Source organism: Arachis hypogaea, chromosome 5 (genome assembly GCF_003086295.3).
Source record: "Arachis hypogaea cultivar Tifrunner chromosome 5, arahy.Tifrunner.gnm2.J5K5, whole genome shotgun sequence".
In the NCBI taxonomy this organism is placed as follows: domain Eukaryota; kingdom Viridiplantae; phylum Streptophyta; class Magnoliopsida; order Fabales; family Fabaceae; genus Arachis; species Arachis hypogaea.
The window spans coordinates 4,644,352-4,655,370 of NC_092040.1; the positions used below are offsets into that span (position 1 = coordinate 4,644,352).

At 32.2% G+C, this 11,019-nt stretch overlaps 1 protein-coding gene across 4 annotated transcripts; it reads right to left on the minus strand.

The window, feature by feature from the left end:
* Window positions 1-725: 725 nt before the first annotated feature.
* On the minus strand, window positions 726-7,468 carry LOC112800333 (histidine kinase 1-like). 4 transcript variants are annotated; one of them, XM_025842560.3, is made up of 13 exons: window positions 6,491-7,468; window positions 6,153-6,395; window positions 5,206-5,994; window positions 4,773-5,020; window positions 4,525-4,684; window positions 4,317-4,443; window positions 4,110-4,199; window positions 3,725-3,919; window positions 3,549-3,618; window positions 3,302-3,344; window positions 3,056-3,196; window positions 1,633-2,793; window positions 726-1,301 (listed from the first exon to the last, which is right to left on the minus strand). In XM_025842560.3, exons 1-13 carry the CDS (start codon window positions 6,758-6,760, stop codon window positions 1,083-1,085), a joined length of 3,756 nt encoding a protein of 1,251 aa, XP_025698345.1. In that variant the 5' UTR covers window positions 6,761-7,468; the 3' UTR covers window positions 726-1,082. The 4 variants fall into 4 exon arrangements, with proteins under 4 accessions (XP_025698345.1, XP_025698344.1, XP_072092723.1 ...); XM_025842559.3 differs by having other exon boundaries at window positions 5,206-5,997; window positions 6,491-7,154; XM_072236622.1 differs by lacking the exon at window positions 4,110-4,199 and having other exon boundaries at window positions 6,491-7,058.
* Between the last annotated feature and the right edge of the window lie 3,551 nt (window positions 7,469-11,019).

The window sequence follows — 11,019 nt, forward strand, 5'->3', positions numbered from 1 at the left end:
ATGAGTGGTCACACGCGATTGGATAAAATAAGGAATGAAGATATAAGGGAGAGAGTTGGAGTAGCACCCATTGTGGAAAAGATGGTTGAATCGCGTCTCAGGTGGTTTGGACATGTGAGAAGAAGACCGATAGAACATCCAGTCAGGAGGGTGGATGAGATGGAAGATGGACAAAGGGCGAAAGGCAGAGGAAGACCTAAGAAGACCATCCATGAGGTGGTCAAACGAGATCTACATGTAAACGGTCTCTCTGTAGACATGATACATGACAGAGCACAATGGCGTCGTTTGATTCATGTAGCCGACCCCACTTAGTGGGATAAGGCTTTGTTGTTGTTGTTGTTGTTGTTTTGTTTGTTGTGCCTTAAAACACCCTTACCAAGTTACCATCACTAATATAAGCCTTATATATTCCTAATTACTCCTATTGAATAGAAATTAATCTCTATGATTATTACCTACAAGGCTACAAATTTTTGAATATCAAGGATAAGAACTAAAGAACAAGTCATTTTCTCCTTAAATGGTATTGACTATTTGAATTGCCTATTATATCATAGCATCTCATTGTAAATTATGTCTTCATAGATTCAACCATGTATGGTAGAATATAATTGGACGAAATTTGTTATTTTTCTTTCTTTTATTTCAATAATAAATATATCCATCTGAAACTCTATTTGTTGTCTTGAATCTAATGAGGTACAAGAACAGGAAATAAAACCTTCTCAAAAGTAACATTCTTCCATAATTAAAACTCAAAATATATATGCTTGCATTGCAAAGATTTATTCCAGCGGGCCCCTACTCCTTTTACTTGTGTCTCTGCAGTAATATGCAATAACAAGAAAAGCATCAAGCTTAAGACAATTACTGTTACTAGTGAAGTGAACTATTATGTCAGGAAAATTGGACTATATATAGTTCTTGAGATCATACATATCACAGCTATGATTTCAACCGTCACAAAAAAAGAAAAAAAAAAAGAGCTAACCACTATAAGGTAAAAGCTTCTATACAACTATTTATAGGCTTGTTTTCTAAGGCAACCCTTTGTTATCTTAGGCTCTCTATTTCTGAAGTCATGATGTTTTTCTTTTGGTGAGTGAAAGTATGGTGGACACCATTTGCTTGAAGTCAATTGGCTTTGTTAAGTAAGCATCCATGCCAACTTCAAGGCATTTGGCTTCATCACATGACATTGCATGAGCTGTAAGGGCAACAATTGGAATATGCAATCCTGTTCCCACTTCTGATTTCCTTATTGCTTTTGTTGCTTCATAACCATCCATCTTTGGCATCTTGTTTTTCACAAAGACACAAAGAATCAGAACATTTAGGCTATATAATTCACTATGATATTTAAGCTTGTGAAAAAAACAAAGAAGAAGAAAAAACTACCTAATATGCATGTATGTATGTAAGTATTTATGTATGTTACAATTTCGGTGTACCAGTATTATCAATTGTTCTAAATTAAGATTGGCAATCGCAATCACAACCACAATTGTTGCAATAATATTTGCAATTACATTGCAAGAAATTAACCATAGCCACAATTTTAAACCATATCCTAAGTTATTAAATATAACAGTATAAACATATTATCTTTTTTTTCCCCCTACTTCATACCTGACAATCCATTAGGATCAAGTCATATGGTGAAGTCAAAATCTCTGTTTGAGATCTCATGTTTCTTTCCTTCTGGAGAGAATCCCTTCTGCAGTCATCAACACCTAGCTTGCAATGGAGAGCATCTACTGCTTGTTGTCCATCACCTACAGCAACAACAGAAGCTCCCATTTTCTCAAGCATTATGGTTGCTACCCTTTGAAGCACAGGAGTATCTTCTGCAAGCAATATCCTCAGGCCTTCAAGAGAATTTTTTCCATTGACCACATTATTATTTGGGCCGGCGGCCCTATGTGTTTCGCCACATTCAGAATCTCCACCTTGAGATGGTTCTTTAGTGGACAGTGATTTAGGGTCACTTTCTTCAATGGCATGTTTGGAAGAACTGGGGCTACTCTGACATGACTCTTCTTTCCTTGCATTGTTAGTATCTTCCAAATGTTCATTGGTTAATCCAACTAAGCAGTTATTGATCTTGTATGTTGATGATGCGGGTGATCTAGCCACCAATTCAATTTGTTTATCTCCATCGACACTAACAGGATTAGAACCAACCGTTTCGGAAGTGTCCGAATCATCAGAGCTACCAGCATCAAAATGAGTAGAATCAATCTCAAGAAATTCATGCAACTCGCCCTCTTTTGTAGTGGTCCTTGGACCAATCATATTATTTCTCTTTTGCAGCTCAAGATTTCTCTCCTTTATGACTGCTTCCAAAATGTGAACCATTTTCGCTTTATAAAGGGGTTTGTTGACCATCAAAACATTCCCTTTCCGACGAATCTCCATCTTTATGTTATTGGATGTGTCATGATTTAGCATCCACACAAACCTTGCTCTCCCAAAGTATCTATGAAGGAAGTTAAGCTGTTCCTTCCATATGTCTGTGCTCAAGTCAAGTAGCCCAATGTCCACAACAATGACGAAAACCGGTTTCTTCATGTCTTGTATGCTGAGTAATTTAGACTTCAATCCCTCGGTTACTGGATAATGTGCATCGAAGTTATTGTTATTATGGACTGGACTTCTTGCATGAAAGAGTTCCCTCAAAACCTGTGTTAGTCCATTCCATTCAGATGCTTCTATAGTGCAAACCCCATTTTTCTGTAACCACTTGGAAGTAATCAAGCGACTCATGTTGCCATGCAGTGCAAGAAGTACCTGCATTGAAACTTCTTACTTAAGAAATGCTTGTTATCCTTAAAGTGATTTTCTTTTATATCAGTTCGCATAAGGTTATACTTCCATATAAGACTTAAACTTTATATATGAGTCATTTTTTTCCCCGAAAATGTTTGTTATATTTTATCTACAACTCAACATAAGGCAGTAAAACATTCTTCCTCATATCTATATCAACATCAATATAATTTTTTTCTTTTCTCAAATATTATTTGCCAAGGAAAATAGTGATTCTACTCACCACTAAGCTATTGTCAGTAAAATCCAATGCATAATGTTGCTCTGTGACATCAGTAGGTGTACTGAGAACTAAGCATAATCTCATGAGTGTTCCTTGGCCCTCCTTTTTGACAACCTTGATATCTCCGCCCATCTTATTGACCTGCCACCCAACAGAAGTAATTAGAAATCATATTTCAAACTCACAACATGAGTGGTGATTGTATTGTGTTTGTGTGAAATTTGACACATCAAGGATCATACTCACCAAGTTTCTGACAATGCAGAGACCAAGACCAGTGCCTCCATGCCTGAAATGATCAAACGCTTCAGAACTCGATAAATCATAGCATTCAAAATGTTATCTAAACTGTTGGAGATAAATTTCATATTAACTTTTTAGTTTCATAGCAATCTCATAGGATAATATCATGACCCATGACTAGCTGTTAGCTAAGTAGTAAGTAACTTATAGAAGACTTTATCTTGAATTTCTTGAACATTTAAATACTTACAATCGAGTAGTTGATGGATCAGCTTGCTCAAAGCTTTCAAACACAGAATCCCATTTACTTGGGTCAATGCCTATGAAAATGTAATAGAATTCATATGGATGAATGAGGCATATAACATATAGAAAGAAACCATAGTTGTAGATATAGTATTCCAGACAATAGTTTCAGGTTCATACCACAGCCTGTGTCATCAACTTCAAACCAAAGTATCACTTTGTTATCTCTCTTAGTTGTTCTCTTTTCATTGTTTGCATTTTGCTTCTCTCTAGCCTTTTGTATACACCGTGATTTCTTCTGTTCAAGTGGAAAAATTGGACTACCATTGCAAGAATTTGGGTATTCGCACCATCCTCGCAGAATGATGTGACCAGCTGCAACACATAGTAAGACACACAATACTCAATGTTTAACCTCATTCCAATGTTTAAATGTGATTTGCAACATTCGGGCATGTATTTAGAAGTCATTTTCAATAAACCAATTATAAATTTCTTTGAGATTTTTGTTTATTATTAATATTCCAACTAGGTAAACTATTCCAATTATAAAGGTTTGGCTTACATGGAGTAAACTTTATTGAATTGTTGATCAAATTTGTAAAAATTTGAACCACCCTAGCAGAATCACCCCTTACTACCTTTGGCATTTCATCTGCAGGAAAATGGGCATGACTAGATGCATCAAAAGCTTGTTAAAAAGTACTTCTCATGATCTACTTTTAGGGTGTGTTTAGGAATTGAAATGTATCATGAAATTATGAATACATACCAGACAGATCTAAAACAGTCTCTACATTGTGGTTAATGCACTGGACAGAAAACATATCTACAAGCCCTTCAAGTTCACGACCCAAGTCAAATTCTGCATCTTCTAGGACTAGTTTTCCTGATTCCACCTACATTAATTAACTATTAGGAAGCTTTTGGGAAGTGCAATTTTGTTAGTGTTGAACAGAAAGCTTAGCGTATATCTCAACCTTGCTAAGATCCAAGATGTTGTTAAGAAGACGGAGTAGTGCAGTTGAGCATTTTCTTATTTGAGTAACTGTTGAGTATTGTTCATTTGTGAGACAGTCATCAGATATAAGAATGTCAAGCAACCCAATTACTGCTGCCATCGGTGTCCTTAATTCATGACTGCAATGAATCCAAAATCAAAACTCACAAACACACCTTAAATTATAAACTTTTGAATAAATCAGCCTCATACTTGAAAAAAACTTACCTCATGTTCGCAAGAAATTGGCTTTTGTAGTTGCTTGAAGCCTCTGCCTTTCTTCTTGCTTCCAGCTGACTTATCAATGCTGCTCTTAGTTTCATTTCCTTCGACACTCCATTCGTCAATATCAAAATGCAAACACATCCAATAACTAGAATGCATAATGATGCAGATATTAGAATAACCAAAGTTTTGAAGGCTCTTTCATCAACCTGCCCCATGATATACTTTCTTGGTATGATGATTACCCCCACCTGCAAAGAATAGGTCATTAATTCATATGATATTCTACAATAGGATAGTAGCTAAATTAATAGGGTGAAATAGTGATCACTTACTATATTCTACATTTAAAGATGCCTTTGAAATTTTAAAAGTGGTGTTATGAATACGAATTAGGATCAAATATAAGGAAAGCAAAAGTGTCTTAAAACTTTACCAAAGGAAGTCTCTTCAAGTTTAGGAAGAAAGAGTCAATGTAATATTGCTGGTGGCCTAGCTTGGCATTTTCTACATGAACCTCATGACTAGGAGGAGAATGGTTTCCATAAGCTCTCTGCAACCACTCAGCACCAAGTTTGATCACTTCATTTTCGCAATCAACCGCCATCTTAAGCGTTGGATGCTTTGTTGAATTTGTCAGCAGAGGTGCATTTGTGGAAGTTGCAAGCAAGTAACCCTCTTGTGAAGTCAAGTACATGTGACCACTGTGCATCTCAACTAGCTCCTTCATCAGCTGTCCAACGCTATAAAGCGCCGTTGTGACACCCACAACTGCCATAATACTCTTATTAGAAGAATCCCAAACAGGTAATGCTGCTGAAAGCAATGGCGAATCAGTGAACTTGCTCACTGCAACATGCCATGAGGCCACACCATCAGGTACTTGTGAAAGGCCAGCTATGTTGATTAAGTCTTCCGGTGCAATCTTCATAGCTTTCCCAATCTTATCCCCAGTGACAGGATCAAGCGGCTCACGGTACCAAATTGCTGATTTGTTACCATGAATGGCCTTATCATTCCAAGCCTGATGCGCCGAAAAGGAATTCATCTCATTAGCAACCATAGAGTAATTCGAGAGATCCGAATAGATGTAAGATGTGTTGTTATCCTTAAGATCTCTATGGAAAGCTTGGACAAATCCATTCTTATAATTGATGGTTATGGAGTTCAGAGCTTTCTTACTAGAAAACAATGCCCATGTTATAGCCCTCATTGCTTCATACAGCTGCTAGAGTTGGAACAATCAAGACATTAACAAGTTTATATGGTAAGTGCTGACATTGTATCAAACATGTTAAGTGCTAACAACATGGTCCCAACTAATAACATGGAAAGAAAGAGTTTAATTTTGAATGAAATAGTAAGAAACTAATTAAGGCGAACCTCAACTTGCTCTGCTTGATTAACAGGGTTGCTGTAACGCCTGATCACATACTGAGAAAGCTTCACCTGAGCCGTGGTGATCTCGGCCGTAGAATTCAGAATGTTCCACATCCTCAAGATTGGGCGTTGAAGAAGCTCGTAACGCAGATCATATGCCAGGGTTTTGAGTGATTTTGTTGTGTAAATCTTGGTGAAATGCCATGTTAGAATAGTAAGTAGCCCTATCAAGATTGCTAGCATCACCTGCACAAAAACAAAATCAGGTTCTACTTCTACTACTCTTCATATTTCAATTTCAATTATCTATAAATTAGGGTCAAATTTCAATTATGACATACCATGATTGCTAGGCGAACAACAAAGACACTGTAGTAGGATGAGAGGCAATGGCTACTACTTGCATATTGGAATGCTTCTTTTTCAACATCTCTATGGAAGATTCTTCTGCCACTTGGTGGTGGTGGTAGTGTGGTTGTGGTGGTTGTGTTCCAATTCCATGAAGGTGCAAAACCGCATAATCTATCAAACACATGCTTGCACTTATTATTGCTTCCCATTTGAGAACATGCAGAACCTTCAGAACAGGTTTCATATCTGTCTTCTGCCATATATAACTAACTTCTTCAGCTTTTCAGGTAACAACACATTCAAAGTTCATACAATCTTCTAAGCTTTCAGAAAAAGAAGAAAAAAAAGTTCACACTCCTCACTACTCACTACTATGCTTTCAGTTTCTGTATCTTCAATATAAATACAAGCACATGTAATATTATAAAGACGAGTCTAGATTACTAATCCGTTAAGTAAGTGTCGGGTTTTGAATTTATTAGCCAACAACAAATTTTCAAATAGAGTTATGATTCATGACAAATTAGTCCTTGATGCTTTTAAACCGTGGAATGATTCATGACAAATTAGTCCTTGATGCTTTTAAACCGTGGAATACTATGAGAAACTAAAAATAAAGACAAAGAATTCTATATTTTATTATAATAATATGTTACAGACATGAAAAAGCAAGGAAGAATAATATAATGTTGATGGATATTGATGTTGGAATATTGAGGTTTAAATGCATTTAAATATTTAATTGCAAAATGATGTACTATTTTCATGGTCATTGATTGTAGACTACTAATATAGTAATGGAATTTTTTGCCTATAATAAAAGTAAACAAATTTTACAGAATTAACTATTATTTCTTATCCACATGATTTAACATCGAGAACTTATTTAAGAGAAAATGAGTTTTGCAATATTGAAAGGAATCAATGGTTACTAGAATATAAAATGTTTAGTAGTATAAAAACTTATAATTGATGATGACATGAAAAGTAAATTATATATATATTGACAATATCTAAGATTATGCACTAATTCTTTTTACTATTTAAATTATATGATATACTTAAAATATAAATATGATGTTATCCGTTTCTCAATATAAGTATGACAAGTTGAAGGTAGAAGATAAAATGTCAGTTAACAAATAACCACTTTTAACAAGTTGAACTATTGTGATGTGTCATTTGGCACTTGTTAGTGCAAGAGCAAGAGGCTAATTGGTGGTGTTAATTAAGTGAGTTGTTTAATTTTGTTATGTATCAGCAACCACAATGTTCATGGCTTGACAAGATACTGCATTTCTCAGTGAGTTAAACAAATCTTCCAAAGTTACAAAAAAAATTTTAAAAATAAAAAAGTCCAAGTGTTAGTATGTATACTAGAACAAATTGCATTTTCTTATTTGAACCACTTTACCTTTAATTGTGAGATGTTGACAAGGGAGAAGGCTAGAAGGTAGGGATGTTATATGGAGTTAAGAGTATTTTTTTATATTTTATTTATAACCTTAAAAATCCACTCAATTCTTGTATTAGTAACTAAGACCTATTTTATTTTGATTTTATTTTGGGAATCTTAAAGGAATTATATCTCTTTTTTTTTTTTTTTTTGAATCATTTCCATGGTATTAGTATTGATTCCAAATTAGTCAAGGAATTGAATTTAGTTTAATAATTTAATTATGTGATGATAAATTAAAGAGAAAATTCCACTCCCCTTTCTTACGAGATGTTAAAATGACACTTCTTTTTCTTTTATTTTATAAATGTACATTTCCCTCCCTTCTAACTTTTAAAAAATCTCATCTTTAATCCATTTTATATTTTTTGTGTTAACTAATATTAACTTTATCTATTTTTTAAGAAAAATAAAATTATTTTTTAAAAAAATATTCATTAGCAAAAATTTTATTTTTTATCATTAAATTTTGCTTATCAAAATATCCTTTAATAAATTAATTTTTTATTGATTAAATTGTATTTTTACCAAAATAATTTTAAAAAAAATAATAATTAAATTATTTTTTCTAAGATACCTACCCTTCAATAATTTTTTAATTATTAAATTGTGATTTTACCAAAATTTTTGTTAACAATTATTTTTATATTTTACTATTAATTTTTTGATATCAATATATATTATTTTAACATTAAATAAAAAAATCTTACCACTGTTAATATGTATAACAATTAATATATATTGATATTGAAAAATAATTTTACTAAAATTTTTTTATTTAATATTAAAATAATATATATAGATATAAAAAAATTAATAATAAAATATAAAAAAATTGTTAACAAAAATTTTGGTAAAATTATAATTTAATAATTAAAAAATTATTGAAGGATATTTTAGAAAAAAATATAATTATTAATTTTTTTAAAAATACAATTTAATCAATAAAAGAATAATTTATTAAAGGGTATTTTGGTAAGCAAAATTTAATGATAAAAAATTAAATTTTTGTTAATGGTATTTTTTAAAAAAACAATTTATTTTTTCTTAAAATATGAATAAAATTAACATTAATTAACACAAAAAGTTTAAAATGGATTAAAATTTTTTTTTAAGTTAAAAAAGAGAAGAATATACATTTATAAAATAAAAAAAAAGTGTCATTTTAACATCTCACAAAAAAAAAAAAAGAGAAATGAAATTTTCTCTAAATTAAATTGATATTTTGTAAGTGTGATATAAACAAATCCTATGTTCACTTGTGAGTTGTGTCATTTCGCACTTGTAATGTAAGGGCTTGGTTTTATTAAGTGGCAATATTTATTCGGTATCCACATTGATAACAAAATGCTTGTGGCTTTTATCAGATGCCACATTTGTCAGCCACCTCCTCCTCTTGATTTGCCCAATCCAACCATTTGAACCACAACAAAAACAACCTATAACCCAGCAACTAGGGGCATGGTCCAGCCCGGTTTGAAGATCTGGCTCGGGTCTAAATATTTTATGGACTAATTTGGTGTGATTTTACTGGGCCTAGAGTTTGGTAAAGATTTTAAAAATAGATCTTGTCATTATTTCGGATCGGGTTCGGGTCATTCGAAATCGGCCCGGTAGTCCGATCATCATACACAATTAATATTTTGTGTATTAGTGATAGATGATGGCTATTCTTATGTAGAATTTACGTAATGTAAACTTTAATATTTTGTGTTATTAGTTATTATAAGACTATAAGTTAATGTTTTATGTTTAAAATGCATAAAATTTTAAACTAATTAATGCATAATATTGTGTTATTTGTATTGATTTAAATATTTCATGTTATTAGACAATATTAGTATTGATTATGGTTATGTTTTAATTTTAGAAGAGAGTTGGTTATTGTTATATTTTTCTAAGTGAATTTTACCATATCAAATAATAGTTGGAGTCTTGAAAATTTGGATATTTTCACATGCTAACTTATAAGAAGGTATCAAGGTAATGTAATGTTAATGGTTCGATTTTTACCCGATTTTTATCCGATATAATCGTGACCCGAAAATGTATAGATTTCATCGAGTTTAGGGTTGGATTCGAGTCTAATAAATAGGTTCGGTATATATTTCGGGTCGGATCTAAATCACATCAAACTCAATTTCACCCGACTCATATACACCCCTAAAAGCCATGCAGCCCAAAAAGTTTTCTAATGTTTTGTTTGGATGGTATGTTGGTAAATAATGATAGGAAATAAATAAATAATAGTCAACTTATTCATCCGTTTAAATAAGTGTCAAAAATTTAAATTTTATTTTATGTATGTAACAATTTAATAGTCCACGATAGATTTACGACGGATTAGTTTTTAATCAAGAACGTAGGCAACTAAATTAACTCGCTTGATTTAATCGAATAACCAATTCACTAATCTACTTAAATAAATATAAAAAATTTAAATTATATTTTATATACACAATAATTTAAATAACGATAAATATTTAAATAAAATTCGCATTCGTAATGAATTAGTTCTTAATCCCATCGAACTGAAAAATATCATGGTAAATATGAAGTGGAAGCGTGTATGGTGGCCCACTCTTCCAATTCATAAGTATTGCGAAGAATTTCTCAATGTAGAGTTATATGGTGAGTGAGAATCCGTTGTTTTTGGAGAAAGGTACTTTATAGCACTTGTTTATAACCGAATTTTCTTTCTTGTCTTGGAAGCGAATCTTCGTTGAATTCAATGAACTTATTACTTTCACGAGTAAAAATATTATATATTGAAGTTCATTTGAAAAAATAGATTAACAAAATCTTTTTATACACCGACTTTGAATTTATGAGGTGTGGTCTCTTTTCAAGGGAGCAATCATTGTTCATCCCATTTGAGTTTGGAGGCTAAGAGACAATGCATGCCTTTGGCACCACGTCATTGGATCCGAATCTCTTCATGAAACTAACAAACAATATATAGAATCCATCTTTAAAAAATAAAATAAAATAACTATTTAGTAAAAATATTTTTATCTAATAAAAATAAAGATTTAACTAACAAATATTTTAAAGATATATGAT

What these genes read in the sequence shown, in the direction of transcription:
- LOC112800333 (XM_025842559.3), bottom strand. Translation starts at nt 6,760, where the DNA reads ATGGCAGAAGACAGATATGAAACCTGTTCTGAAGGTTCTGCATGTTCT. An exon ending in ACTTGAAGAGACTTCCTTTG is followed by an intron (nt 5,021 to 5,205) that starts GTAAAGTTTTAA and finishes TATTCTTTGCAG; the next exon opens with GTGGGGGTAATCATCATACC. An exon ending in ACATCTTGGATCTTAGCAAG is followed by an intron (nt 4,444 to 4,524) that starts GTTGAGATATAC and finishes TAATTAATGTAG; the next exon opens with GTGGAATCAGGAAAACTAGT.